Raw genomic sequence first — 27,868 nt, 5'->3', positions numbered from 1 at the left:
CTTAAATTGTTACTCACCAATGCTCATCAATGGAGTCTGTCTGTCTGTCTCTGTCTGTCTCTGTCTGTCTCTGTCTGTCTCTGTCTGTCTCTGTCTGTCTCTGTCTGTCTGTCTGTCTGTCTAATTGCTAAAACCTGTGAGAAAGCCGTCTGGTTTCCTTGTTACCTGGTGACTGACTTCCTTTAGCACTTCCTGCTGCTGCTCGTAGCAGCAGATGTTGAAATCAGACTCATTAAAGGTCTGAACGGCTTTTTGTCTGGTTTTTAACATCTATCAGCAACAAGGGACGTGAAAGAAACCCAGTCACCAGTTAATAGGGAAACCAGTTCTTCCAAAACACCGGCTGCTCTCCGGTTTCTGGACAATCCTCCTCCGCTAGTTAGCTGCTGCGTTCAGGTGACTGGAGCTGCTGCGGAAAACTGAAACCCCGTCGTTCACATGAAGGCAGCGGAGACAGCTGGACTCAGGGAGACACTCAGGAGACACTCAGGAGACACTCAGGAGACACTCAGGAGACACTCAGGAGACACTCAGGAGACACGTGAGGGAAGCGTGGACTATTTGCACAAAGGAACGGCTCTCAGACAGCTGTGATCCGGCTCTCATCATTCACTTAAAAGAACGCGTTCAAACGAACGACTCGTTCATTGAACGTCACAGCACTTCAAGTGAGACCATTTCTCTTTTTTTCGAGGTAAATGTGAGATTATTGCGGGAATTATGCGCCCTTTTGGAAAATATGTGGCCCCTGCATAATCAGCGGCAAAAGGGTGATTTATGCATGAATTCATGCGATCGCATAATCGTGTTTTTCTGGAAGGTCGATGTTACTCCTGCGCTGCAGTCACTTCATTGGCTCCCTGTGTCTTTTAGAATTCGGTTCAAAATTTTATTGCTTGTATTTTAATCTTTGAATGGTCTGGCCCCTGAATATTTGTCAGAAATGTTGTGTTTGTACGCTCCTGAGCCCTGCGGTCATGTGACCAGCTGCTTTTAACCTGTCCCCGTTGGAGACTGAAAACCAGAGGTGACAGGGCGTTTGCGGTCGCTGGACCTAAACTTTGGAATGAGCTCCCTCTGAACATTCGTTCTGCTTCATCCATCGAGTGTTTTAAGTCATTGCTAAAAACACATTTATTTGCACTGGCGTTCAACACAAGCTGAGCTGGACATTTTTGCATGTTATTGTTTTTAAATTTTTGTGTTTTTCTATTGTTTTTATGGTGTTATTAACATGTGCAGCACTTTGGGCAGTGTTTACTAGGGCTGAACGATATATCGTTATCATATCGATATCGGGATATGAACATTCAGGACATTAGTTTGTCAAAATCGACGATATCAAGATTTCCCCTGCTTGTCCTGCATGTCAGCTCTCCCATGCACAGGTCAGGCCAGCCAACCACAAACCTCCTTTACTGGTTGACAGATGATGGCAGCCAATGAGAAACATCAGAGGGAGGGGCAGGAGGGAGACGGAGACGCACACTGGCATGTGCTACACGTGGCGGAGAAAGCAAAACAACAACATGAGAGCTGAAGAGAGGGCGGTTGCAGAATCTGCACAAACGAATTTGGTGGTAGTGGCAGTGAGTTCTCATGAAAACAACAGCTTTTTTGTTTTGTTTTTTTTTTTTACATCCTTTTGTATTATCAGGGCGCGAAATTCCCTATAAAATGCCGGTGGGGACCAATTGAGATCGAATCTCCGCCGGTTTAGGCGCCATATAAGCAGGTCCTTACCGCCTGTTGGCTTTTTTTTTTTATCATGAAATTGCGTCGCTTCTCTTTTAATGAATCAGTCATAACCAACACGCCTCGTAACTCTGGGATTCCATTTTTACATTTTTCTTCTCTGTGCTTTGCTGCACTCTGCATCTAACAATCACAATGCGCCCTCTGCTGGATTGAAGGAGGTACTGCTTGGTTCAGGCGCTGCTGTGAACTCCAAACTACTAATACTTCAGAACACGATGGCAGCAATGGGTGTAAACAGTAGTAACTGTAAATATGCAAATCTGCCTAAACAGTTAATGATTTACTGCGATACTACAGTTCTCCACCCCTGAATGAGGCAGTCACAGCTGCAGGCATGGCCGCAAATACAGAACATCAATGAACATCAGTGAGAGAGGTCCTCTAGGGTCTGATACACAGACAAAACCTGGTCAGATTAAGAACTGAATAGAATCAGAATCTACACTAACATTCACAGCCATCAGCAGGATCTTAGCTAAAATACTTTGTTTCAATTGGGAGCAACTACATTATATGAAATGTGATTTGTGCTGGTTTGGATTCTAGGGTTAATGTGCCACCACCACCAAAGGAACTTGTCAAAGCTGGGATGCTTCAATCAGCAATTAGCAACATGCATACCTGCAGCAAAATTAATAAAAATTATTTTATAAATCTGCAACTTAGGGCGGGCCATATAGCATAAGAAGACATACCATCCCAGACACAGAGCAGCAAATAGATATAAACAGAACTAAACAAGCACAACAAAATACAACAGTTTAATTTAAAAATTATTGTTGGATCCTCTTTTTGATCAGCATTTTACGAAATTGAAAATTAAGGACCTGTTAAAACTTGTGAGGAACTGTTAAAATTTTCTGAGGACCTGCTGAAAAAACTTGGAGGGCCTGTTAAAATTTTGACGAATTTCATGCCCTGTATTATGATGTTTTTATTTTTCTGAAAAATGCTTAACTTTCACTGAATTCATTGTAATATATCGTATCGATATCGAGATATCTGGCATGGATATCGAGACATGAAATTTTGCCCATATCGTTCAGCCCTAGTGTTTACTGTATTTTAAATGCGCTATAGAAATAAACTTTGACCTTGACCTGTCTCTAAGGGGCTCAGCCACCCGACGGTGGAAGATCATTTCAGCTGCTTGTATCTGGGATCTTGAGGTTTGCTTTAATTATTTTCACGCTCTGCCACTTTTTCATGTGCTGCACCTCAAATCGACACTGAGTCAAACTGACTCCACCATCCTGTCGTGAGATTTCATCTTTCCGTACCATCACCATCATATTGATGGATGCCGATCCTGTCGGCCGTATGCTGGCGAATGTTGGTTTGATAAATGAGGGCCAATGTGTTCATTTGGTGCAACATCTTTTCTGGTGGGGCCAGCGTAGGTCAGAAAACACTCAAGCTAATCCAGAGAACACTCTGATGTTGCTGATCAGCTTCCCAGTTGACAAATAACTTAAGAGAAAATATATATATATATATTTTCCAGATGTTAAATTCTATCAGAGACTGTTTTGTGACTGGGAAGTGGGAGGAGGACCAGGACGCCGCCACTCAGCTGAAGGAAGATGGTGAGCATCTGGTTCCTCATTCACATGCCTTGAGTAGAGTTTTTCAACTTTGCATTGTTAATGAAAATCTGTGATATTTTTTGTTCCAGATGAGCTGTATGGTGATTTTGAGGATTTAGAAACGGGAGAAGTCCACAAACAACAACAGGACCAGGCTGAGGTGAGCCACAACCACCATCTGTTTTGCAGGAACGCCTGTGTTGGTGCACTCCGGTGATTCCCAATACATTTTACAGAAATTTCATGTGGCGTGACCGGAAGCTGACTATGAGGTGAAGCTCACCGGTCTTTGAGCAAGAAATGGTGCTGTGAAGTTGCTTTTCCCCCAGGAGGTGCACAGAAAGAATTGAACAACAACTACAAGGGTGGACCCAAAAGAAACCAGAATTTGGTTGTAACTTTTTATTTCTGACATTTCAAAATAAAACATCACCGTCGCCTTCAAAATAATCTCCATCTGCATTAATGCAGCGCTCCAGCCGTGTCTCCCACTTCACCAATGCGTCATCAGACCCGTGCGTAATTGTGCCATTCAGGGCCGGCTGCGATTTTTCTGTCACCTCCTCCACATCTGCAAACCGCTGTCCCTTCAGCTGCTTCTTCAACTTGGGGAACAAGAAAAAGTCACTGGAGGCTTCATCTGGAGAATCAGGCGGATGGGAGAGGAGATTCATCTCATTCTTCTCCAGAAACTGCGTGAGGCGCAGCGCCGTGTCCGCTGGCGCTCTGTGGTGGTGGATCAACCGGCTCCACTCCGCCACGACGCTCTGCTTCCTCCTCACATCCTCACGGAGCGTCTGAGGACTTCCTGTAGTAGTCCTGGTTTACAGTCTGACCTGGAGGGACAGACTCGCTGTGGACGAGACCCTGGACAGCCAAGAAGCAGCTCAGCGTTGTTTTCACGGCTGAGCGGACCTGACGCGCCGACATCTGGCCCTTCTCAGACCCCCGGACCACTCATGGACCTGAGTCTTCCCCAGAGCAGCATCCTTGTAGGCTTGCTGCAACAAGCTGAGTGTTTCTGCTGCTGTTTTTTTCCCAGCAAAAAGCAGAATTTAATGTTCGCGCGCTGCTCCAGCAATATCGCCATTTTGGAAAAATCGCAAAGCGCAGCTGCACTCTGTTACTACAAATAGCGCGTGACAGACGTCAGTGTCACTCTGGGAGCTCGGACCTTTCACAGATATGCACGAGGCTTACCTGCAGCACATCTGACGGCCAGAAGTCGAAACTCATTATTTTCTGACCAAATTCCGGTTACTTTTGGATATGTTGTCTGGTATGTTGTCAATGAACACAAAAGACTCATAAATATCAAAGCTGAATATTTTTGGAAGTTGGAGTGGGGCTTTTTTAGTTTCAGTATCTCAGGAGGCTATCTGTCTGTGCAGGTGACTATTACTGTGCGTAATTATTAGGCATCTTAAAAAATAAATATATACCCATTTTACTTATTTTCACCAGGGAAGCAAATATAACAACTCAGAATTGGTATTGAGAGCCCTGCAAGTGGGACTCCAAAAATTTCTCCAAGGTTGGCAGGTCTGTTAGTGATACCAGCCCAGACCAGTACCCCACCTCCACCTTGCTGGTGTCGGAGTGGAGTTCTCAACCCGGCCCATCCATCTGGCCATCAGGACTCGCTCTTATTTCATCAGTCCGTAAAATCTTACATAAATCAGTCTTATGATATTTCTTGGCCTAGTCTTGATGTTTTATCTTGTCTGTCTTGTTCAGTGGTAGTGGGTTTTTCAGCCGTCCTTACCTCGGCAATGTCCCTCAGTGTTGCACACCTTGTACTTTTTTGGCGCTCCAGTGATGTTGCAGCTCTGAAATATGGCAAAAGCTGGTGGCAAGTGGCATCTTGGGAGATTCATGCTTGATTTTCATGGGCAGTTATTTTGCGCCTTGTTTTTTTAACATGCTTCTTGCAACCCTGTTGACTATTATGAATGAAACTTCAAAGAACTTTATTTATCCGTTATGAACTTCATTTGTGCAGAGCATCAGCGCGTGTACAATACAACATGCATTCAAAACAGCCCCCATGCACACAAATACCCAACAATCGACCATCAGTTGATGTGCCAGCACAATAGAAAATGTCATAGTCAATGATTGGATAAGTAAATGAATAAGTGTTGATAGAGGACAATTAATTAAAATGAATGGGTGAATAAAAAGTGATTTTAAAAAGTTGATTAAAATACAGAAGGTATATAAATAGATAAAAACAAACTCTAATGATAAACTCGTGCAAACATATATCGAATAGGCTTTCATGAGCCTATTCCAGAAATGCAAAGTGCAAAATTAGAGTGCAAAATACAGACACAGGTCAGGCATTCATGAGCCGGATGGATGAGGGTATGAAACTGGACATGGCTCTCTTAGTCCTGAATGTCAGCGATCTGTATCTCTTGCAGACCTGCCAACCTGTACGCATTTTGCGTAGCAGGTACGCAATTTGACATCAAAATACGCTGGTACGCTCCGCCTCATTAAACTACGCAAAAAGCTGCAGACGTCTGTGAGCGCTGTTATAAATGTGGACCGTGGACGTTCTCATGTCTGACAACACGATGCAGCAGCAGGGCTCTGAAGTGTCACGCATTTCGGTGTGTTGTCACACATTCACGGCACACATTGTATTTGTCACGCTGAAAAAAAATACCGGTAAATTAGGCTGGTGCGCCGCAGCTATGGAACCGGGAGGAAACACATGTGCTACCCTCGTAGTGCTGCGACGTTCAATGAACGAGTCGTTCGAACGGCTCTTTCAAGTGAACGACGAGAGCCGGTTCACAGCTGTCTGAGAGTCGTTCCTTTGTGCAAATTATCCTCGCTTCCTTCACGTGTCTCCTGAGTGTCTCCTGAGTCCAGCTGTCTCCGCTGCTTTCGTGTTAACGACCGAGTTTCACTTTTCCGCAGCAGTTCCAGTCACCTGAACGCAGCAGCTAACTAGCGGAGGAGGAGTGTCGCGAAACCGGAGCGGAGCCGGTGTTTTGGAATAACTGAGTCCCTTTTAACTGGCGACTGGGTTTCTTTCACGTCCCTTGTTGCTGATAGATATTAAAAACCAGACAAAAAGTCGTGTCAGACCTTTAATGAGTCTGATTTCAACATCTGCGGCTACTAGCAGCAGCAGCAGGAAATGCTAAAGGAAGTCGGTCACCAGGTAACAAGGACACCAGTTAATTTGAAACACCGTATTCACGGCTTTATAAAGGTTTTAGTAATGGAACACACGCTCACGCATGCGCACACACACAGCAAAAAATGCTTAGTTAAAGGACATGTAGCAGCATTTTGAAGCTCTTTTCTGGGGACAACGTGCACGGTCAGCCGCAATGTAATGTGTATCAGAAAAACATCTTAAATCTTTCCCAATAAACAAATTAAAGAACCACATGAGAACTTAAAACTGACAGCCCCCACCCCCACCCCCACCCCCGGTCCACAACTGTTCCGGCAAGTGGTATTCAAAAAATTTCACCAAGGTTGGCAGGTCTGTCTCTTGCCTGAGGGCAGCAGGTTGTAGTGACTGCAGGGTGTGCGTAGTATCAGAGGCTATATGTGTGCCTTTTAGTTTAACCCTTCTGTTGTAAATGTTGGTGAGTGAATCCTGCTCCAGTCCAATTCTTTTACTGCTCAATGTTACGATTTTGTTGAGTAGGCTGTGGCGGATATTGGACAGTGAACCAAACCAGGCTGATATATTGAAGGTGATGACAGATTTAATGAAGCATTTATAGAAAACTGTCAGGACTGACTCACTGAAACGCTTGATTGTTCGATGATCTCGCCTCACAAGCTTGGCAATTTTAAGAGTGCTGCATCCCTCTGCAAGACAACTCAATATTTTTGACGATTCAGAGTCTGTCAAATCTCTCTTCTAATCCATTTTGTCAAAGGAGAGGAAGTTGCCTAATAATTATGCTAACCTATAGGGTGTTGATGCCATTAGACCACACCCCTTCTCATTAGAGATGCACATCACCTGATGTGCTTAATTGGTAGTAGGCTTTCAAGCCTATACCCCTTGGAGTAGGACAACATGCATAAAGAGGATGATGTGGTCAAAATACTCATTTGCCTTACAAAATCTGCACACCCTGTAGATTTGCACAGTAACAGCATGTTTCCAGCAGCAGCTCTCAGACTGGGCTCCCCTCAGGAGTCTGTGAGCCATAGCTTGGGGATCTGTGAAGAAAATTGCAAATAAATCATAAATTCATATCATGCTTTGTCAGTAGAAAAAGTGTATATTCATGGGTAGCAGTGTGCCAGGCCTGTCGTGGTTCAGAAATTCCCTGTGCGGTGTAATAATAGCACAGTATGTGAATTAAATGTGTCACTCTTTTTTTTTTTTTTTTTAACAGTTTATTTAGCAAATCCCATTCTCCACCTTGGCTGTTAAATCGGGGCAATATTGCACCGTCTTTCCTTCCTCCCCCATCTCTTCTGTTTTCCTCAAGTGGGGGTGTCGAGGTGGAAGCATTTAGATCAGCCTCTTCAAGTGATGCTGAGTCCAAAGCAGCAGAACTTAGAAGCCTGCTTCACTCACAGGATCATTACTGGACTTTGCACTGTGCATGGTGTGTTGAAGCAGGGAGAGAACTAGAACATACTGGACAGGGGTTCTTCAGGAACAGGGCTAGAGAACATTTGTTTGATTATTTTGGTTTATGTATACAGAGAAATAACTGTACCTTGTTGAAATGCATGAAATTGCCACAAAGTGAGGGGTAAAAAGATGCATCAAAAAGCATAATCATTCAATAATCTAACTGTATCTCCCTGAATCGTAATTTAATTGATTGGTGAGGTGCTTTAGATGGCACGGCCTACTCTTCAGTATTTGACACAGAACAGCAAGAATACAAGCACCTGTTATGATACAAGTAAATCGAATCCCTCTAAATGTAAAGGAAATTCAAAAATGCTGAGATTTTGGCTAGCAGAGTGTAATTTTGGCTACAAAATAAACTTGAATTCCTAGGCCAAATTTTTTTTGTCAAGCAATTGACTGTGTGTGCGTGCGCCGGTAAAATGAACGTGATGATGGGTTAGCATTGATCTAATAGTTTTTTTAATGATGCCTAAGTTGTGGTGTGGTACCAGCCACCACCTTACCTGTGGTAACATGCACATCTGCTACCGACAAGCTAGTGGTGTGAAAGAAAAAGCAATAGTTGCACTATTAAATGACCAATTCTTCCATAGAAAGTTACTGTATGGTTCTATGCAAGGGAGTAATGTAAAGTGTGTTCAGTGAAATTTCAAATTAAGTTTTGATACCTTTTTGCTGGAGCATGTTTTGAAAATTGAATGTTATTTTTTTTTCCATTTGAATTCAATCAGTCAGTTTTCAGAAAAAATAAAATAGTTTGATTATTAATTTTAATTATCAGTCACTTAATGCAGCCAGAACATTAACCCTTTAAGCTCGGGGCCATTTTTGCCTAAAAGTTCAACTAAAGACGTACCCAAAGTAAACTGAATGCTGTTCCTGAACTGTTTGGAGTACATGCATGGTTGGGGTCTCATTTGAAAGCTTGTTTGTTTGTTTGTTTCTTTGTTTGTTTGTGCATTTATTTCACAATTTTATAATCATTACAAAACTGTAACTTACAAAAACTGCATTGCATATTGTGAAAATGGACACCCAAGAAAGCTTGGAGCTTTTCAACAGGGGTCCAACCCACCACCAAGTAATTGCACTGTGTACAGTCTGATTGCAAACTCTAGGTAATGTCAGAAATAAAATAAAACATCACAGTGCACACAATGACAGAGTGAGTGGTTGAGGTCATATTATGTACTGTAGTTGGTCCGAGGCAAGTGTAAGTCCATCCCATAATAATCTGTAAACAAGAAACAATAGTTATTATTAATCAATTTTACCCACTCATTAGTGTCTCATCCAGCATAGTTCTCCAGAAGCCTTTGTTTTAACTTTCTTTTAAATATAGATAAATTGGCAGAGTTTTTTTAGATCACTTTCCAACTCATTCCATATCCGAGGCCCTCTATAATATACACCAAAGCGAGTGATTTATAATGTTCTATTTTTCCCTCTATAAATGAACTTTTGTCTGGTGTCATGTTGATGAGAGGGTAGGGATAATGAAAGGAGCTCAATCAGTCTATTGTTCAACCTGTAGATAACTTTATAAATTAAAGAAGCATTATGATAGAGATTAATTTCAGGGAGTCTTAATAGTCTATATCTATGGAAGAGTGGGTCACTGGGAGCATTATAAGAAGCCCAAGAAATGGCTCTCACTGCTTTCTTTTGCAATATGAGTAGTTTTGTAGTATGTGTTGGATATGTATTATTCCAGACAACATTGCAATAATTTAAATGAGGCTCCAATAGTGACCTGTACAGAGTCAACAGTGCTTCGAAAGGAAGAAATTTCCTGACTTTGTAAAATAGTCCTACGATTTTGGATATTTTTTTGCTTATTTCATTGATATGTTTTGCAAAATTTAAATATTGATCAAGATGTACTCCAAGAAATTTAGTGGAATCCACTCTTTTTATTGGTGTGCCGTCAATATTTGTATTTATAAGTCCAATGTTTTTATTTCTGTTTGAACAAAAAACAATATAGTATGATTTATTTATGTTTAGGGACAACTGATTGCACCTAAACCAAGTATTTACATTAGCTAGTTGGTTAAGAAAAATTTCAAGATGATCATTTAGTTTATGTGAACAAAATAAGTCAGTATCATCAGCAAAGAGTATTTTCTGTAATCTTGAGGAGTACACAAAATCATTTATGTATAAAATAAACAAGAGTGGACCAAGAATAGATCCCTGTGGTACCTCAGTGTCTATACTTTCCATTTCGGAGTTTAAACCATTGATGTTCACATACTGCACTCTTCCATAGACATAACTCTGGACCCACTGGAGGGCAGTGCCCCTGACACCATAATGATGCAACTTGTCAAGTAAGATAGAAAAACTGATGGTGTCAAAAGCCTTAGAAAGGTGGAGGAAGACTCCGACCCTGTTTTCACCTCTTTCAAAAGCCTCATGTATTTTCTCAGTTCAGTCCAGAATGGCCATACACGTGTCCCTGTTCTTACGAAAGCCATATTGTGATGGCACTGCAATATCATTTTTATCTAAGTAATCTGTTAATCTTGAATACATCACTCTTTCAAAAACTTTGGACAAGGTAGGCAGGATTGAAATAGGCCTATAGTTTTCTACATTATTTTTGTCCCCGGATTTATATATAGGTATTATTTTTACTACTTTAATTTTGTTAGGGACAATACCTTGCTGCAAGGACAAATTGATTATGTGCGGAAGCGGCTCTGCTATATGATTTACAATAGCTTTAATGATCTTACTGCATATGCCATCGGCACCTGACGTGTACGTACATTTCATTTTGTTAATTATATTTGTTACTTCAGCCTTACAAGTAGGTTTGAGGAATAGTGAGTTGGGAAAACTGTTTTGCATAAAATGTTTGTAGGTGATGCCCCCTGGTGGACTAATTTGTTTGGAAAGTCTCCCTCCAACAGAGGCAAAATAATTGTTGAAAGTATTAGGTAGATCGTCATTTATGTTTGAAGCATTTGGTAGAGGTTGCATTGCAGTCGGCCTGGTCACAATCAACATTGACTCCAGGTGGACAGCAGACTAAAAAATTCAGCCTCAACAAACTGTGCCAATTTTTATTTTCACTATACTACAGTTTTCGAGCAATCAGATGCAAAAAAATTCATCCAGTAATCTTATTTGGTAGTAAAATGGTGATCAGTTAAAGATGTCGAGGTAAAATGGGCTATGGACTCTACATTAGCATGACTTGGATAGCTTAACAAGACTTAAAACAGATGAAGAGCATCACTACAACTTAATAAACTCAGTTGTTTGTTTAATTTAGTAAAATATATGAACAGAACTCTGCTTTATTGCCCATCAAATGACCACAAAAGACTCTAACGTGCAAATGTGATGAAATATGTGGAAAATAAATTATCTTTTCTGCAAACTTAATATAAATGTCTGCACATACAATTTGCACATTGCTGGATTGCTGTAATTTATGTTTCTTAACTGATTTGTATCAAATGAACAACAACAACTGCATTATTTCTGAAATCTTGACACTCAGAAGTTTGTAAAACGTCCTATCGGGCCGATGAATCGGCCAATCCGATGAATCGGTCGACCTCTAACTGGTAGTGCAGTGAAATAACATAAAGTCACTGAAATTGTTGTTTAAATTATCTGGCAATTACCATTACCAAATTTACCAAATGAGAATGTTCCCGTAGCATTATGCGAGTTATTCAAAAAGAGGAATTTTGGAATTCAAAGTCCTTGCTTCGATTCTCTGCGTTAGTTTTCTGTGGGTAAAAGATGTACTTTTAGGCAAATATGTTGTCTTGAGAGTTGTAGATAAATACACCCCTTTTCAACATGCTCACATGTTCCAATAATATCAAGAATTTCAACTTCTAAGTGGAATAACAAAATGCGAGGGTATGGACACTACATGGGGTACGGACACTACAACTGCAAACAACAGATCCCATTTGCAACTGTTGTAATATTAATTGTGTGCACTATATCCACAACATATCATCATTCAAATAGTGTTACCCAGGTATATAAAATAGAACATTCAGCTCAAGCCAAATACATAGTAGGAATGAGGAACTGGATAGGGGTACGGACACTACCAGAAATTCTGGACATGGAGATACTATTAGTTCAGCCTTTGTAACTTCATAGATAGTATATTGCTGATGCTATTTTTGGTCAGAAACTGATCCAATACCATAATAGATATATTTTAGACATGGCCTTGGCTTATATTGTGCTTATTAAAGCCTGGGGTTTTGCATAGTTGAGGTCAAAATGTCAGAGCAATACTACAAGAAATGAGTGTTTCACACATGTATTTGTACTGCTATGCCCCGGCGGGGTCAATTTTGGACATCCTCTGTATACCCTCTGGATGCCCTCTGTACAATGGTATATGGTGGTTTTTGGCCCGTTTTTACATTATTTTCACTCCAAAAACTCATAAAGTACTCAAAAAATCACTTCAGAGAGACTTCAGTGTGGGATAAGGCCCTCAGATTGAGAGGAGCAGGGACAGACAGCAGGTGCATCACTCAGCAGATATCTGAGAAGTCACAAAACCCCGCTAGCGGGCCAGCCAGCCATTCAGCAAGCAAACGTTTCTACCGACGTGATTGGCTCAGAATTCATTGATGACGAGTGATGACGACCGATGACGTGGGTCCATCAGTCTTGGCAGCGGTTGGCTGGTTAGCCATCGGAGGCAGGGATGAGTCACTTGATTGGTTGAAATATGACGAATAAGCAACGGAAACCGATCAGTCGCCATATTGGATATCCTCAGCGCGAGTGAGAGTGGTCTGGATGTTTTTATCTGATAAAAAAATGGATTATTATCGGACGCGGAGAGACGCGCGCACAGTGGCGCGTCTAATTCTGGATTATTTGCTTATTTCAAGACATTTTTGGACAAAAGGCTATACTTTCTAGCTTTGCCTGGATGCATACGTTTGTACTGTGGCAGTTTTTGCTGGATTATCTGGATTATGGATCGTCTGTGATCAGTTATGAGCCTCCAAAGGTGAGTTGCGCTGTTTACTTAATTTGCTGTATGTTGGACAAATGTGTTTATATTACCCGCTGTGGTAATCACATCTGAAAGTGGTTTATACCAGCGGATTCATGAGAATATCAGCTTTCTAACGGTACATAGTGCGTCTGTGGAATTTGCAAAATGCGTCTGGATATTTGATAAATGCATCGGGAGAAGTTGTCTGAGCTTAAGGGGTTAAAGCGATACTTCAACATTTGGGCAAATTGGCCCATTTAGCGCAATTCCTTTGTCATTTTGAACAGTACACTTACTTTTTTTGTGAGGGCGAGCTGTTGTTTATCCAGAGGTGAGTCAGGAAGGTTTTCGGGACGGACACAATGGAAGTGGGTGGTATTTTTGTTCCCCCTCGTCAAACTCATCAAATACACAATCCAACAACCCCAAAACACTTTGGTGGACACGTTATAATCCACACATTCACTACGCTGTGGAACACCAACAAATCATATTGTAGCGTTACGACACTGAAGCAAATACTGGGAACTACTTTTTCTTTTTAAATCACTACGCCCAGACAAGTAGTTCCGTCTGAGCAATCTTCGCATAAACAACTCAATCTGGTAATTTTGCATTATTTCACTGTGCGTGCGTGCGTGCGTGCGTGCGTGCGTGCGTGCGCACCTCGTCCCTCGTCCCTGATGAAGGCCAAGATGTTCCAAATGACTGACGTAATGCTAAACTCACAGCATGCTACTTTTTGGGAGTGCGTCCCTCAAAGCTAAGTGAGCCCCAGAAACCGGTGCTTGCTGCACTGCTTCCTTTTAGCACATCGCATGTTAATGAGCGAGGTTGCGACAAAACGACTTTATTGGCTGCGACGACACAGATTATAAGGTTTGAATATTGTGGCTGTACTCAGTAGCTTCATTTGATTTTAAAAGTAATGGAGTGCATTACATGGTGTACTTGTACAACTTGTAGTCAAGTTACAAACTTGATTAAAAAAATACTCCTGAAAATGCAAGTATGATTAATTAATTATTATATAAGTACTCTGTACTTATGAGTAATTATTATTAATTATGGTAAGGTAAATGCTTTGTGACTTCCACCCCTTATAGTGGTTTAGGTCCCTGCATGGTGAAGAGAACTGAGAAGGGTCCAATTGTTTCTATTTCACTTTTTGCCTTACTGAAATGGTATTGATCTCACATCTTGTGGTTACCACCGCTGAACTCTCATTCTGTTTGCGAACCTGCAGCATGATGAAGATGAAGATGATGCAGCAGCCAGCCAGGTGGAGGAGGATGCAGAGGAGATAGAGAAAAAGACTCGTCTGGAGAAAAAACGCCGGCTGAAGCAACGATTTGACGCAGAGTACGACGACGGTGAAGACACCTACTTTGATGACCTGAAGGAAATGATGCAGAAACAGGCCGAGGTAGGCTCCTCCCCGCTCCTCCTGTCTCCCTCCCGGCCCCTCCCAGCTCTTCCCAGCCTCCCTCTGTATCCTTCATCTATCATGTGAACAGACTCCTGGTTCTTGTCTCCTCAGCTGAACAGAGCCGAGTTTGAGGGTGTTGACGATGAGACCAGAGTGCAGTATGAAGGCTTCAGGCCTGGAATGTACATCCGTCTGGAAATTCCCTCTTTGCCCTGTGAGTTTGTCTCCAACTTTGACCCCCATTACCCCATCATCCTTGGAGGTCTGGGCTCCAGTGAAGGCAACGTTGGATACCTGCAGGTACTTGCACAAACATCAGGATAAAACACACGGGATTACAGTCCGGTCGGCACCAATCCAAGTCGGCCCTGGCCAACTCGGCACCGCCTCCGGGATACAGTCAAGTCGGCATCAAGCCAAGTCGGCCTCGCGGGGGGGGGGGGCGGGTCTCAAGTGGCCAAGTTGGTCGGTGCCGACTTGACTGTAAGCTGCTTACCAACTCGGCCAACAGCCTCATTTTTTTTTTTTTTTTAAATCACGATGTGGCTGTGGCGCGACGATTTTCACAGTTTTTTGACGATCTGTTTGAACCGAGTAGCTGAGCTACGAGCGCGCAGCGCTTAGCTGCTGTCTGGTCATGTGACCGGTCCCAAGGCATTCTGGGAATCGTAGTGCAACGATGCCGGCTGCAGTGCGACGATTTGCAGTTTTTTTCGTGCCGGCTGCGCCACTTCTCCTCACGTAGCAGGCAGGGGACTGGAGGACAAACTGTGTGATGATGGTGACTGACAGGTTAGAGGTGGATAAAGGACCTGGAGCTTCATGTCTGACTTTCTGTTTGAAACGAGTAGCTTAGCTACGAGCGCGCAGCGCAAGTGGCTGTCTGGTCATGTGACCAGATCATGTGACCAGGCGGCGTTTGATCAAACCAGTCGTCTGCATTATTATTATAACTTCAAATCCTGGAGCTGATGCCGGCTGCAACGCGACATTTGCACAGTTATAATTATAATGAAAGGCGACTGGTTTGATCCAACGCTGCCTGGTCACATGATCTGGTCACATGACCAGACAGCTGCACGCTCGTAGCTAAGCTACTCATTTCAAACAGAACTTCAGACATGAAGCTCCAAGTCCTTTATCCACCTCTAACCTGTCAGTCACCATCATCACACAGTTTGTCCTCCAGTCCCCTGCCTGCTACGTGAGGAGAAGTGGCGCACGAAAAAAAAACTGTGCAAATCGTTGCGCTGCAGCCGGCATCGTGATTCAAAAAAAAAAAAAAAAAAAGAGAGAGAGAGTCCGTCGCCCCGCAGCCATCGTGATTAAAAAAAAAAAATTAGGCTTTTGGCCGAGTTGGTAAGCAGCTTACAGTCAAGTCGGCACCGACCAACTCGGCCACTGGAGAGCCCCCCCCGCGAGGCCGACTTGGATTGGTGCCGACCTGACTGTATCCCAAACACACGTCCTGTTAATTTTAGGCCAGAGTGTGGTGGCTTAGAGCATGGGTCGGCAACTTGATTTAGCATCGGGCCATTTTTTGTTTCGGCACTTAAAGCAGTACTATAGGGCTTGGGATCACGCTTTGCATTGTGGGGAGTGGCGGACATGTTGGCCGCTCACGAGTGTAAACAAACACGTAACAAAACCAGACAGGAGCGTGAGAAGACGTATGATTAGAGCTGCAGAAAGCAAGAAAAAATGCTGAAATGCCGAAAAGGGTCGATATGTGTCAACTTTCGCTTAATAAGGAAGCCAGGAGCCGTTATCTTGAAAAAAAAAATCGCAGTTATTAACGGTTTGAACGGCTATCAACTTACTGTATTTTCTTCGTTTGTGTTGTTTGCTGTGTTTGTAGGATATATTTAGACATGTTCTCCCTTTATATTTGTATTTCCTCCTTTTATTCTGTTTTTCTGTTTGCACTGCTGTTATTTGTGTTCATTTTGAGAGTATTTTTACAAATAATGTCTTAATATGCACATTTTTTTCATGTCAAGCATTTTGCAAGTTTTACACACATCCTTTTATGTACTTTTGAAAAAGTACTATTCTATATTATTAACTTTATTTTCTCCTCTTAATATTATTGTTTATATTTTGTTTGCACTACGGTCATTTTCTTCATTTTGACAGAATATATTTGGCTGCAGCGCTGCATTTGTTACGAGACACTTCATATCAAACACCAAAAAAACAAAAAAAAAAAAAAAACATCTGAAATATATTTCAGTGTGTTTATTTAAAAATAGTGGGTTAGGATACCACAGACATTTATAGCTCCACTTAACAGGCATTCGTTTCAGCAGCTTGGGCTCATGTTCGTCAGCGCGCAACATACAGTAACTATCTTATCAAGGAAAGTCAGATCCTCATCCTTGCAGGGCAAAACCATGTGAATCAGTACTTTCACAGATAACATGGTGTATTTGTTGCAGAAGATTCCGATTACCCTTTCGACATGAATGAGGGCAATTTTTCTGGTGCTCTCCACACCCCTTGCATCCAGCTGACAGCAAAATTTTGTGAAGACAGGAATCTTGTTTGTTTTTGTTTCGAGCTGAATTTCATTCACAGTGCTCAGCATTAAGCAAAAATTACATTACAATAAACAAAAATCATTACAATCAATACAACACAATACAATAACAAAACACATTTATATTAGCTCGAAAAGGCGTGGGATGAAGAAACACTTATCTCCCACCCCTCTTTACTTTAACTCTTTAACTCAAGATATTACAACCTTCATTATTACACAATTGTGATCACAGTACAGTTAATAACACTTCCTTTTTTATAAACAAAAATCATTCCCCTTAATATATTTTTCAAAAGTAATTTCTTTAAGTTTCTTTTTAAATAACTTCATATTTGGACATTCCTTGAGCTGCCTTCCCAGGTTGTTCCACAATCTAACCCCTTGAACTGAAGGACAAAGTCTTTTCCGTTTATTATTCGCCCATCTAACTTTAAAATTCTGTGAATGACGTAAGTTATACCCTATTCCTACTCTTTTAGAAAATAAAACTTGGATGTTTTTTGGAAGATTGTCCTTACTTGCCCTAAATACAATTTGTGCAGTCAATAAATCAACAATATCTTGAAATATTAATAATTTAGAATTTGCAAAAAGTATGTTTGTGTGTTCCCTGCAACCGAAACCATGTATTATTCTTATTGCTTTCTTCTGTAAAATGACAAGAGGGTGTAATGCTATTCTATAGTTATTTCCACATACTTCTGCAAAGTAAGTAAAATATGGCAAAACTAATGAACAATAAAGTGTACGCAATGAATTTTTATTTAGATCATGTTTTGCCTTATTTATTACTGAAATACTTTTTGAAACTTTTCTTTGAACATGGCTTATATGTAATTTTCAATTAATTTAATCATCTATTAATACTCCTAAGAATTATATTTCATTTACTTTTTCAATAATTTTATCATCCAACTTAATTTCAACATCATTTGTTCCCATGTTTCCAAACACCATTAACTTGGTTTTCCCCAAGTTTAATGACAATTTGTTTCTGTCTCACCACAATTAATTTTTTTTCAATTCTGTATCAATTTCCTGCTCTAATGCCTGGAGATCATTTCCAGTACAAAAAATAGTCGTATCATCAGCAAACAAAGCTAACTTGAGAACATCTGAAACTTTACATATATCATTTATATAAAGAATAAATAAAATGGGGCCCAATATTGCCCCCTGTGGGACACCACAAGAAACATCCAACAAAAAAGAACAGAAATCTCCAAGTTGTACAAATTGTTTATGGTCAGTCAGATAGCTCTTTACCCAGTCCAATACTCTCCCTCGGATCCCATATCTCTCTAACTTATGTATTAAAATATCATGGTTAATAGTGTCAAAAACCTTCTGAAGGTCAAGGAATATTCCGATTGTGTACATTTTTTTCTCCAACGAATTTGCTATCTCCTCAACAGAATCTAGAAGTGCTAATGCAGTTGACCTATTTGACCTGAATCCGTACTGACTTTCATGAAGTATTTTACTTTTTTTCCAGAAATGTGTTCAAACGGGCAACAAAAAGCTTTTCTAATATTTTGGAGAATTGAGAAAGTAATGAGACTGGTCTATAATTTGTAAAATAATGTTTTTCCCCAGCTTTATACAGTGGAATGACTTTGGCTACTTTCATTTGAATCTTTACCTCCGCGCATATAAGTCTCACATTAGAATGCAATGAAAGGTTATGTTTGGTCGTCTTACAGCCGCAATCCAAGCGAGACGGCGAGATTTAGTCAGTGCAGAAACTTGTTCTCCTTGATGGTGCTTCCAAGCAGGAAAATGATTTAAAACAAAAGTCAGTTTTGGATCTTTTTAACCTGGCGATCTTGTGTTCTGCTATCGCTACCGACAACACGACGACGTCTGGGCATGGTTGGATTTTTAGATTGGGAAAAAAAAAAAAAAAAACAGTGAATGTGTCCGCACGAGCGAGCACAGCACGTCTGTACACAGTGCATTCGCGGTCCAAGTAAACAACGGGAGAGAGCGGCCAACATGGCCGCGACTCCGAGTGATGACATCACGATCCCAGGCCCTATGCCAGATTTGCTTTAGCGCTCCCCCGACTGGTCTCCTGTGAAAGCTCACTGTCGTAAACATCCTCTGCAACACCCCCCTCCCCCCCGCCCCCGCGTGCGGAGAGCGTCCCACTCTCGTTTCCTTTTTTCCGCTCGTTAGACAAAGTTTTTTTGTCTTTTTGGTTCTGCCATCCGTGAGCACCTCAGGGTGGCGTTGCTGTGGCTCGCACACTCAGACTTATTGGAAAACAAACACACTCGGAGATGCTTTCAGCTCAGTGCAGCAAACTCACTTGCGCTCACTTCTACCGGAGGAGGTGTCACTCCTCTTTATTTTTCAGTTACCAAACGGAAATTAGAACCAATCAACACATCATGCAATGATCGTCTATTGCAACACAATGGGCACGTTTACATGGACCACGTATAAGCGGATTGTACTTGGAGTGGATTGTAAAATGTGTCATGTAAACACCGAGTGGATCCGCTTCACTTGGAGCCGATTGTATTTTGGAGCCGATTATAGGAGGTGGTCTATGCCGATCGACAATCCGCTCCGTGTCCCTGATAGACGAGCCTGACAGCGGAGCGGACTGAACTGGGGGAGTGTTTGTTCTGAGCATGCGTTCCCTCATAGGGAGTGACGTGTGACGTGCCAGTAAACAGGAAGCAGCACAGTCAAAAAACCAGCAGAGTGGTTGAAAAACACTTTTTTAATAAAAAGCCCCGACAGAAAAAAACATTGGAGAGGCGATAAGGAACCAAATCGCACAACAGTGAGTTGTATAAAGAGCTCTATAGCAGAATACAAGTGATCGCCGACTGGTGTTATGGATTAACTGGTTCCCGTGTTAACGAATGATGGTGGAGGTCTGTGTAAACGCATACTGATTACAGCAGTTGTTAAGGTAAGATTCACAAAAGACTTTAAACGTATACACTCACTGTAACTGTCGATAACCGACGATCGCCAGAACGACTACATGTTTCAGTCATGTATTGGTCACAAGTTAACACGGGCATCAGTTAATTCGAAACATCAACACGCGGAGCAGAGCTCACACCGAGACGTGGCGCTCGGCGCAGCGGTGCTGCAGCCAGGGGAGCAGCCGCTCCTTCAGCAGCGTATCATGGAGATTTTGGGACATTATTTGAGCAGATATCAGCAGATAAAAACTCTCTGCTTGGCGCTGAGGACTGCTGCTGCAGAGAGGAAGACCTGGAAGTTCCTTCAGAGACTTTGTGCGCATGTCACAGGACACTGTATAATCCGCTTCACCCAGGGTCCTTGTAAACGAGGATTCATCGTGGATCGCTTTGTCTGCCATCCATGAATACACCCCGTTTAATACGATTGTTTACAATCGGATTGAAAGAAAACACCCATGTAAACTGGGCCAATGACAGATATCGCACTCTAACAGCTTTTATCCTTGTAATCCCGTATGAGTGCCGTAAAGCAGGTTTGTTCTCTCAGATGTAGTCGGGTCGCTCCTTGGGTCGTCCTGCTGAAAGGGCACACGCTTGTGTCCTTTCAGCAGGACACCGAATTCAAAGCTTTAAAACAGCAGCCAATCACTTTTGTGATTATCCACAGCTCGGTCACTCACAGCAGAATATAAACAGCGGAACTTCTTCTTCTACGCTTGCAATTTAGAAAAGTAGTCGCTGAAAGCGCGCAAGCGTCTGGCTTGGTCTGCCGCGGCTTCCGTAGTTCAGGGTGCGCGCAGACATGCAATGGAGCTGTATGAGAGCGCACTGTTTGGGCTCTTAAAATGTACTAAATGACCTCGTTAAGAATTAATTATGGACGTTACCGCTCAGGACACTTGGATTACAGCGGACGAGCAGTATGAAGGAAAATGGGAACGTTTTGTGGACTTTATGGACCATTTTTTCTGTCGGGCTCTGTCGGTCCCTGTTTGTTGACAACGAAAATCCCCAAACATCTCCAACTGCATTTGAAACGTCAAAAAAGTGCTCCAGAGTGTTTCTCAGCATGAGGGTGAGTAGAAAATGAGGCCAAATCGTTTTTTGGGTGGAGTATTCCTTTAAGGGAACCATCTCCTTTGCAATATAATGTGTAATAGCTGTCGTAATTACCTCCGCCAAGGAGGTTATGTAATGACATTGGTTTGTTGGTGGGTTTGTTGGTTGGTTTGTTAGCAACATTACGGAAAAAGTAATGGACAGATTGCAATGAAACTTTGTGGAAAGGAGGGTCTTGGGCTAACTTAGAATCCATAAAATTTTGGTGATGATCCGGATCACTGTCTGGATCCAGGAATGTTTTAAAGGATTCTTTATCATTGAGAGATAGGGAGTCTTTGACATAGTTGGGCATAACTCAACAATAAATGACATGGGGGCATAGCAAAAAATTACAGTGTCAGTTCTTCAATGACTCTAACAGATATCAGCTGCTGATCCAGATCAGGAAGTGTTCCGGATACCAGGATCCAGAACAGACAAAAACAGGGGGATTCCGGAGTGTCGGTCACTGTGAGGAAACACACTGAGATATGAACATGCAGCACACAGCTTTCTCCCAGACATTATTTGTGTTGGGGAGAATACAATGTTTTTTATTATATATGGTGTTCTTATTGTTGTTGGTGACTGATTTGAGCTGTGGCGGAAGTCTGCGCTGTCTGAGTGCCAAATTCTAATTTCAGCATGTCTTCGCGAGGACTTCTCATGTGGCATAACAGACGCGAATGCTCCTTGGATGGATGTTTGCTTACTTTTTCCTTGGCTGCTCGTCGCTGCCCGTTGTTCGTCCACACTTTTCGTACAGCAGGCATCATACTGCTGTCGGTGGTGAGTCTTCAGGTGTTGGTACAAATTAGATGTGTTTCCTCTGGATCTGGCTGCTGCACGGCGACTCATTCTACATTTGGCTCACTTTTGCTCCATGTCGTTTTTTTTTTTTTTTTTTCAAACCCAAACAACTGAACTACAGTTCTTTTTTGATACCAGCTGCTCCGCACCCTCCTCTGTTGCCATCTCAGCCATTTTCACACTGTGAATGAGTCACACTGAAAACTTTTTGCTCCTCACGACACCGCAGAGTTTGTTGTGAGCAACATGACGGTAGTTAGCTGCTGCAGTGCAGTGCGTACATTTCCTGCTTCCTATTGTCATTTCTGATTGGCCGGTGGCCCGGGAACATGAGACTCGGAACGTTTTGATTGGCGGATAGGTCTTTCGCTCAAATGCCTCGAAAAACTTCAGCCCTGTGCGGTTTGGTTACCACAGTAGTTAAAACCTGAATTTCGATGCGGTGTCAGTTAATCGTGCAGCCCTATCTTTTAGTAATGTGACCCCCTGCCGGTAGGAGTGTAACGGTATTTGTATTCGTCCCGTACCGTCACGGTACGGGGGTCACGGTTCGGCACACACAATCACACGACGAATACACCAGTGAGTAAAAAAAAAAAAAAAAAAAATTCCAACCTTAGATGGCGGTAATGAGCCTAAAAGCTGCCGGCAACCACCATTATCACAGAAGAAGTAGAAGTACAACAAGCAGGTCCAAACATGAACAAACAAAGAAGAAAGTACAAGCAGAATGAGAGCTGCAGCGTGTGGCGGAGCGGATTAAACGGGAGAGTATTTGTTCCGCGTGCATTCCCTCATACGGAGTGACGTGTGACGTGCCAGTAAACGGGAAGCAGCACAGTCAAAAAGCCAGCAGAGAACGCCACGGTGGTGGAAAAACACTTTTTTAATACAAAACCCCGACATAAAAAACATTGGAGAGGCGAGATGGAACCAAATCACACAACAGCGAGTTGTATAAAGAGCTCTATAGCAGAATACGAGCGATCGCCGGCTGGTGTTATGGATTAACTGGTTCCCGTGTTAACGAATGACAGCGGAGGTCTGTGTAAACACATGCTGATTACAGCAGTTGTTAAAGTAAGACTCACAAAAGACTTTAAAAGTATACAGTCACTGTGACCGTCGATAACCGACGTTCGCCAGAACGACTAGATGTTTCAGTCATTATTGGTCACAAGTTAACACGGGCACCAGTTAATTCGAAACATCGGCATGCGGCGCAGAGCTCACGCCGAGACGTGCTGCTCCACACGGCGGTGCTGCGGTCAGGGGAGCAGCCGCTCCTTCAGCAGCATATCATGGAGATTTTGGGACATTATTTGAGCAGATATCAGCAGATAAAAACTCTCTGCTTGGCGCTGAGGACTGCTGCTGCAGAGAGGAAGACCTGCAAGTTCCTCGTGAGACTTTGTGCGCATGTCACAGGGTCCTTGTAAACGAGGATTCATCGTGGATGCTTTGTATGCTGTACATGAATACACTCGCGTTTAATACTATTGTTTACAATCGGATTGAAAAAAACACCATGTAAACTGGGCCAATAATGTGTCGCATGGGAAAGCTTGGGAAAAATGTTCTGGTACATTTGTGAGCTTTTTTTACTTTTTCCCAACTGTACCGAAAAACGTACCGAACCGTGACCCTTACACCGAGGTACGTACCGTACCGTGGCTTTTGTGTACCGTTACACCCCTACCTGCCGGGTATTTAATGTTTTTAAAATTTCAATGAAAGTTATTGGTGTCTTTCTTAGTGAAGGGTAGTTCAGTGATGATAATAGCAAGAATCATCTATAAGAATGATAGGTTGAAATTGTGCTGATTTTTCATTTGTGTTTGGTATAATGAATGTTTTTTGCATTAAAACCTAGCGAGAACTTTTCCACTGTTGTGTCTGTCTCTGTCTGTCTGGCTGGTTGTGACTGTCTGTGTCTGTCCATTTGTCTGACTGGTTCTGACTGGCTTTGTCTGTCTCTGTATGTCTGGTTGACTGTGTCTGTGTCTTTTGTGTGTGTCTATCAGATGCGTCTGAAGAAGCACCGCTGGTATGACCGTATCTTGAAGACACGGGATCCCCTCATCCTGTCCCTTGGCTGGCGGCGCTTCCAGACCGTCCCTCTGTACCACATGGAGGACCACAATGGACGCCATCGCCTGCTCAAATACACTCCGCAGCACATGCATTGCGGAGCCTCCATCTGGGGTTAGGTTCAATTCCAATACAGACCAAAACAAGTGGTGGTGTTAGTTTGGTTTAGTTTAGTTTTTATATTCTGTCTGGAAAATTATATTCCGTCTATGAATTTTGTTTTACTTTGGCAATTCCTTGAATTAGGAAACAAATGGGGGTTTAATCTGTACTCTTTCTTGCAGAGGACACCAGGAGCAATACAACAAAGTTTCAGTTGAAGTATTTCCATTTTAGGCTATTGCCTTCACTTTGATTTCCTGAAATTCAATTTCATGTCTATTTAAAGTCTTGTACAGCATTGTAGTTACTCCATAATGTATGTGAGGACCAGTGTTGGACAAGCTACTTTTAAAAAGTAATTAGCTGTAGTTTCTAGTTAATAATTCAAAAAGTAACAGCTATATTTTAAAAGTAACTAATTACTAGGCAAAGTGACTTTTTCATTACTTTTTCTAAAGAAGTGTTTGTCAAATAATTTGAATCCTCTCTTCATGGAACTTTAAGATGCATGCTCAAGTATTTATTATAAAACTGAGTATGATTAATGAAATGAATGGACACTTGACAGAATAAATTACAAACAGGAAACACTACATTAATCTGAATCATTAAAGTGTTGCTGTGGGATATGAGACACACTAATCAAATTTGATTTGTAACTGGAAATAGCATTTGTACATCTATTGACATTGATATATGACAGATTTATGTCAATAGATGTTTCTTAGATGTCTGCACCTCCATTTAAAAGCTGCCTTTGAATGATCGGGGCTCTCTATAACTATCTGTTATGTCACCTGACTCAATTTATACTAGTGCTGTTCCTTTTTTCTGCACGCAAGCTTCATGCTCGGCCAGCTCCAATGGAGGAAAAAATCAAGCGAAAGCAGCAAATTATAGCAACTGAAACTTGCTGCTTTTTTTTTTGTCCGTAACGTTCACAACATTGTAACTTTAGAAAAAGTAATTAATTATTAGATTGATGGTTCCCAGTTCTGGTCCTCAGGCCTCCCCCTCCAGCATGTTTTAGATGGTTTCTTCTTCCAACACGCCTGATTCAAATGAACTGCTCGTTATCAAGCTCTGCAGAATGTGTTGAAAGACGGAGACATCTGAACGATGCTGGACGAGGAGGCCTGAGGACCGGAACTGGGAAACACGGAGTATATATTTTAACGCCGTTATTCACATCATTGGTGTGGACAAATTATGTGTGTCTCAAATTGATGTTTCTGTCTGCAGGTCCCATCACTCCTCAGGGCTCAGGTTTCCTGGCTGTGCAGTCAGTGGCCGGGACAAAGGTCAGTGTCTTTCATCTCTGCAGGAACTTACCCAAATTACAGTCTTAGTTTATCTTCCTTCCTCATGTAAGGAAAAAACATTTTAACCCATTTTGTCAAGACCAGGCTCAGGTTAGTTAGCCTCGTAAACCAGCCCCGCCCACTCCTCATCCATGTTTGGATTTTGGAGTTGGGCTCAGTCTGGACAGGAGCCCATAGAAACTTGGTGCAGGGGGCGTCAGTTACTCCTTTGACTGACAGCGTACTTCAGCCAATCGGCACTTCAAAACAAATACGTCATCAAAATGCATTCGCTTCTCTCAGGGTTAGCTTTAGCTCTTTAGCTCTAGCTTCTCTACACGCAAAGACACGCAGAAACGTCTTTTCCCGTTAGAAACTCGCCAAGCACAGACTCTTCACTCTTGCTTGTGCTTGATTGCTGTAATATGTGGTATTTTGGCTATAACTGTACTTATTGCAGCTTTCAGACGATGGTTAAAGTTTATCTCCATAATCTTCGCTACACGCAGTGATGGTGTTGGAGCCTCGGACTTCCGTCCAGCTGACTCCACCCAGTTCTTTTATTCTATGTTTGGTATAAAAAAAAATGCCACAACGACTGACTTCAGATTATTACCATTTATTTAAGTATAGCCAGATGTATTGTTCAGCGCTGGACCCGACAGGGAAAGTATTTTGCCCTGAAAGGATCCTGATTGTTGATGAAACAAAGTGTTTATTCCCTGTTCTTCTGGGCTGGGCCTGCCCCGACAGATAGGCTGGACTTTGTTCGCAATTGGACAATTTGGTGTTGATGTCAGCTGCCAAAGTGGAGCTGACATCCTTATCGACTATGTTTTGGAACGTGTGTGTGTGTGTGCGTGTGTGTGTGTCTCTCTCTCTGGAACGTGTGGATTTGTTTACTCTTTAGCAGAGCATCCTATAACCTTGGTGTACTTCTCTCAAGAATAGCCTAATATGCAGTTAATACAATTGTTCCATGGTTGCAGTGCTAATTACAGTATATACCTAACAATGGTGTCACTTGCGGTTTTGCCACCGGAACTCGCCCAAAAAATTTGAAAACAAAAAGCGGCAATGCTGATTGACTCGGCTGTTTCACGACCGAGTGAAATCCCCTCTTATAGGCTCCTACCCGGACTGAGCCCAACTCCAAAATCCAAATGTGGATGAGGAGTGAGCGGGCTGCTTCACAAGGCAACAGGGAAGGGGCAAAAGCGGAAACCACACTGGATATCAGAATCAGACATTCTATTACTAAACTCAAACTCCATCATGAAAGAAAGGTCAAAATAAATGGGAAGTGGTTGTTCGTGTTATCAGTAATGAAAGAAATGGGCATGTGTGAATATGCAAAATGCTGAACAATACTAAAGTGGGTAGGATCATTGGCAGACCTTCAACATGATGTCCAGCTCAGAAAAGTGCTCCCAGCCTTGTGGGAAGCAGCCCAAGAAGAGGGGAGTGCTGCTACTGTGTATCCACACAGCCATCGTGCTTCTTCTGCTCATGTGCAAATACAGGGAAAATAACAAACATGGTGACCCCAAGAGTGGCAAGACTCCCAGTCCATACTACAGTTTTATAGTTGAGATTCACCCCTGAAAACATTCAATTCCCCATCTGGCCATATGGCTGTGGTATGTGATATGGCTCACTCCACACTAAACTGTACCAAACATAACACTTTACTTCAAGGATCAATTTAAAAAAAATCTGGAACACAAATGTCTAAATCTTATTTTTTCATACAGTATACTTCAAATATATACACATAATAAAATGAGATGGGTAGCAAAAACACATTTCAAGAAATCTGCATGTCTTTCTAAAAATTGTATTGAATTTTGGGGTTAGAATTGTTACATGCACGGCCAAACATGTTTAGGACTTTGTTTACAGGTTAATTAACAAAGCAGGGATGACTTTTTGGTCGCTAACTGGTAGGGGAAATATCAAAAATTAATTTCAAACAAAGGATTCTGCATAATGTAATAAGATGTGTTTAATATCTGCAGGGGCAGTGACCCCTTGTAGACGTAATCCTTCGTTTCCCCCAGGGGTTACAGGTGAGCAGCTGGCTGGAGCACATGAACGGGTCAGTGTTTCAGAGCTGCCCTCTTCAGTTGGCAAACTGTGATTAAAATGCAAAGAGCAGAGAGCGTGTACATTTTTCTGAAGCTGTCTTGATATTTTGGAATGTTCTTTCGGGTCATTTTCACAGTTGCAAGGTGACTTTATGTAATACAAACCCGAAAATACATGGAGGCGCTTACGTCCGCGTAATGACGTGACGTAAGATGTTATTACGCAAAGGCACGTAAAACATGGCGGGAGCTGGCGCGTTTAGCAGAGGTAAGTTTTTTGTTTTATGTTCACTTTATTACGTCCAAAAGTAGGTACGTCCTGCAAACATTTTTCTCACTTGCTATTGCCAATTCTGAACGCATTCTCTACTCAACGATCGGCCGTAGCACTGGAGATTAGCTCCGTCAGTGTCTCACGAGGACCCCATAGCTGCCCGAATGGGATGCCCGACTAAAAATTACTTTTGTACTCAATTTCGTG

General features: G+C 42.2%; 1 protein-coding gene across 2 annotated transcripts in view; it reads left to right on the top strand.

The window, feature by feature from the left end:
• The window catches only part of bms1 (BMS1 ribosome biogenesis factor), a 76,180-nt gene that overhangs the window by 35,355 nt on the left and 12,957 nt on the right, over positions 1-27,868 (top strand). For both annotated transcript variants that reach the window (XM_030098526.1, XM_030098524.1), the window contains exons 13-18: positions 3,263-3,344; positions 3,434-3,504; positions 14,223-14,402; positions 14,517-14,705; positions 23,831-24,011; positions 25,242-25,300. In XM_030098526.1, the coding sequence (XP_029954386.1) occupies positions 3,263-3,344; positions 3,434-3,504; positions 14,223-14,402; positions 14,517-14,705; positions 23,831-24,011; positions 25,242-25,300 (762 nt within the window). The remainder of the gene's footprint in view (positions 1-3,262; positions 3,345-3,433; positions 3,505-14,222; positions 14,403-14,516; positions 14,706-23,830; positions 24,012-25,241; positions 25,301-27,868) is intronic.

This window comes from Salarias fasciatus, chromosome 8 (genome assembly GCF_902148845.1).
Source record: "Salarias fasciatus chromosome 8, fSalaFa1.1, whole genome shotgun sequence".
Lineage (NCBI taxonomy): Eukaryota > Metazoa > Chordata > Actinopteri > Blenniiformes > Blenniidae > Salarias > Salarias fasciatus.
The sequence above is the reverse complement of the archived record's forward strand: the minus strand, read 5'-3'. Positions and strand labels throughout refer to the sequence as shown.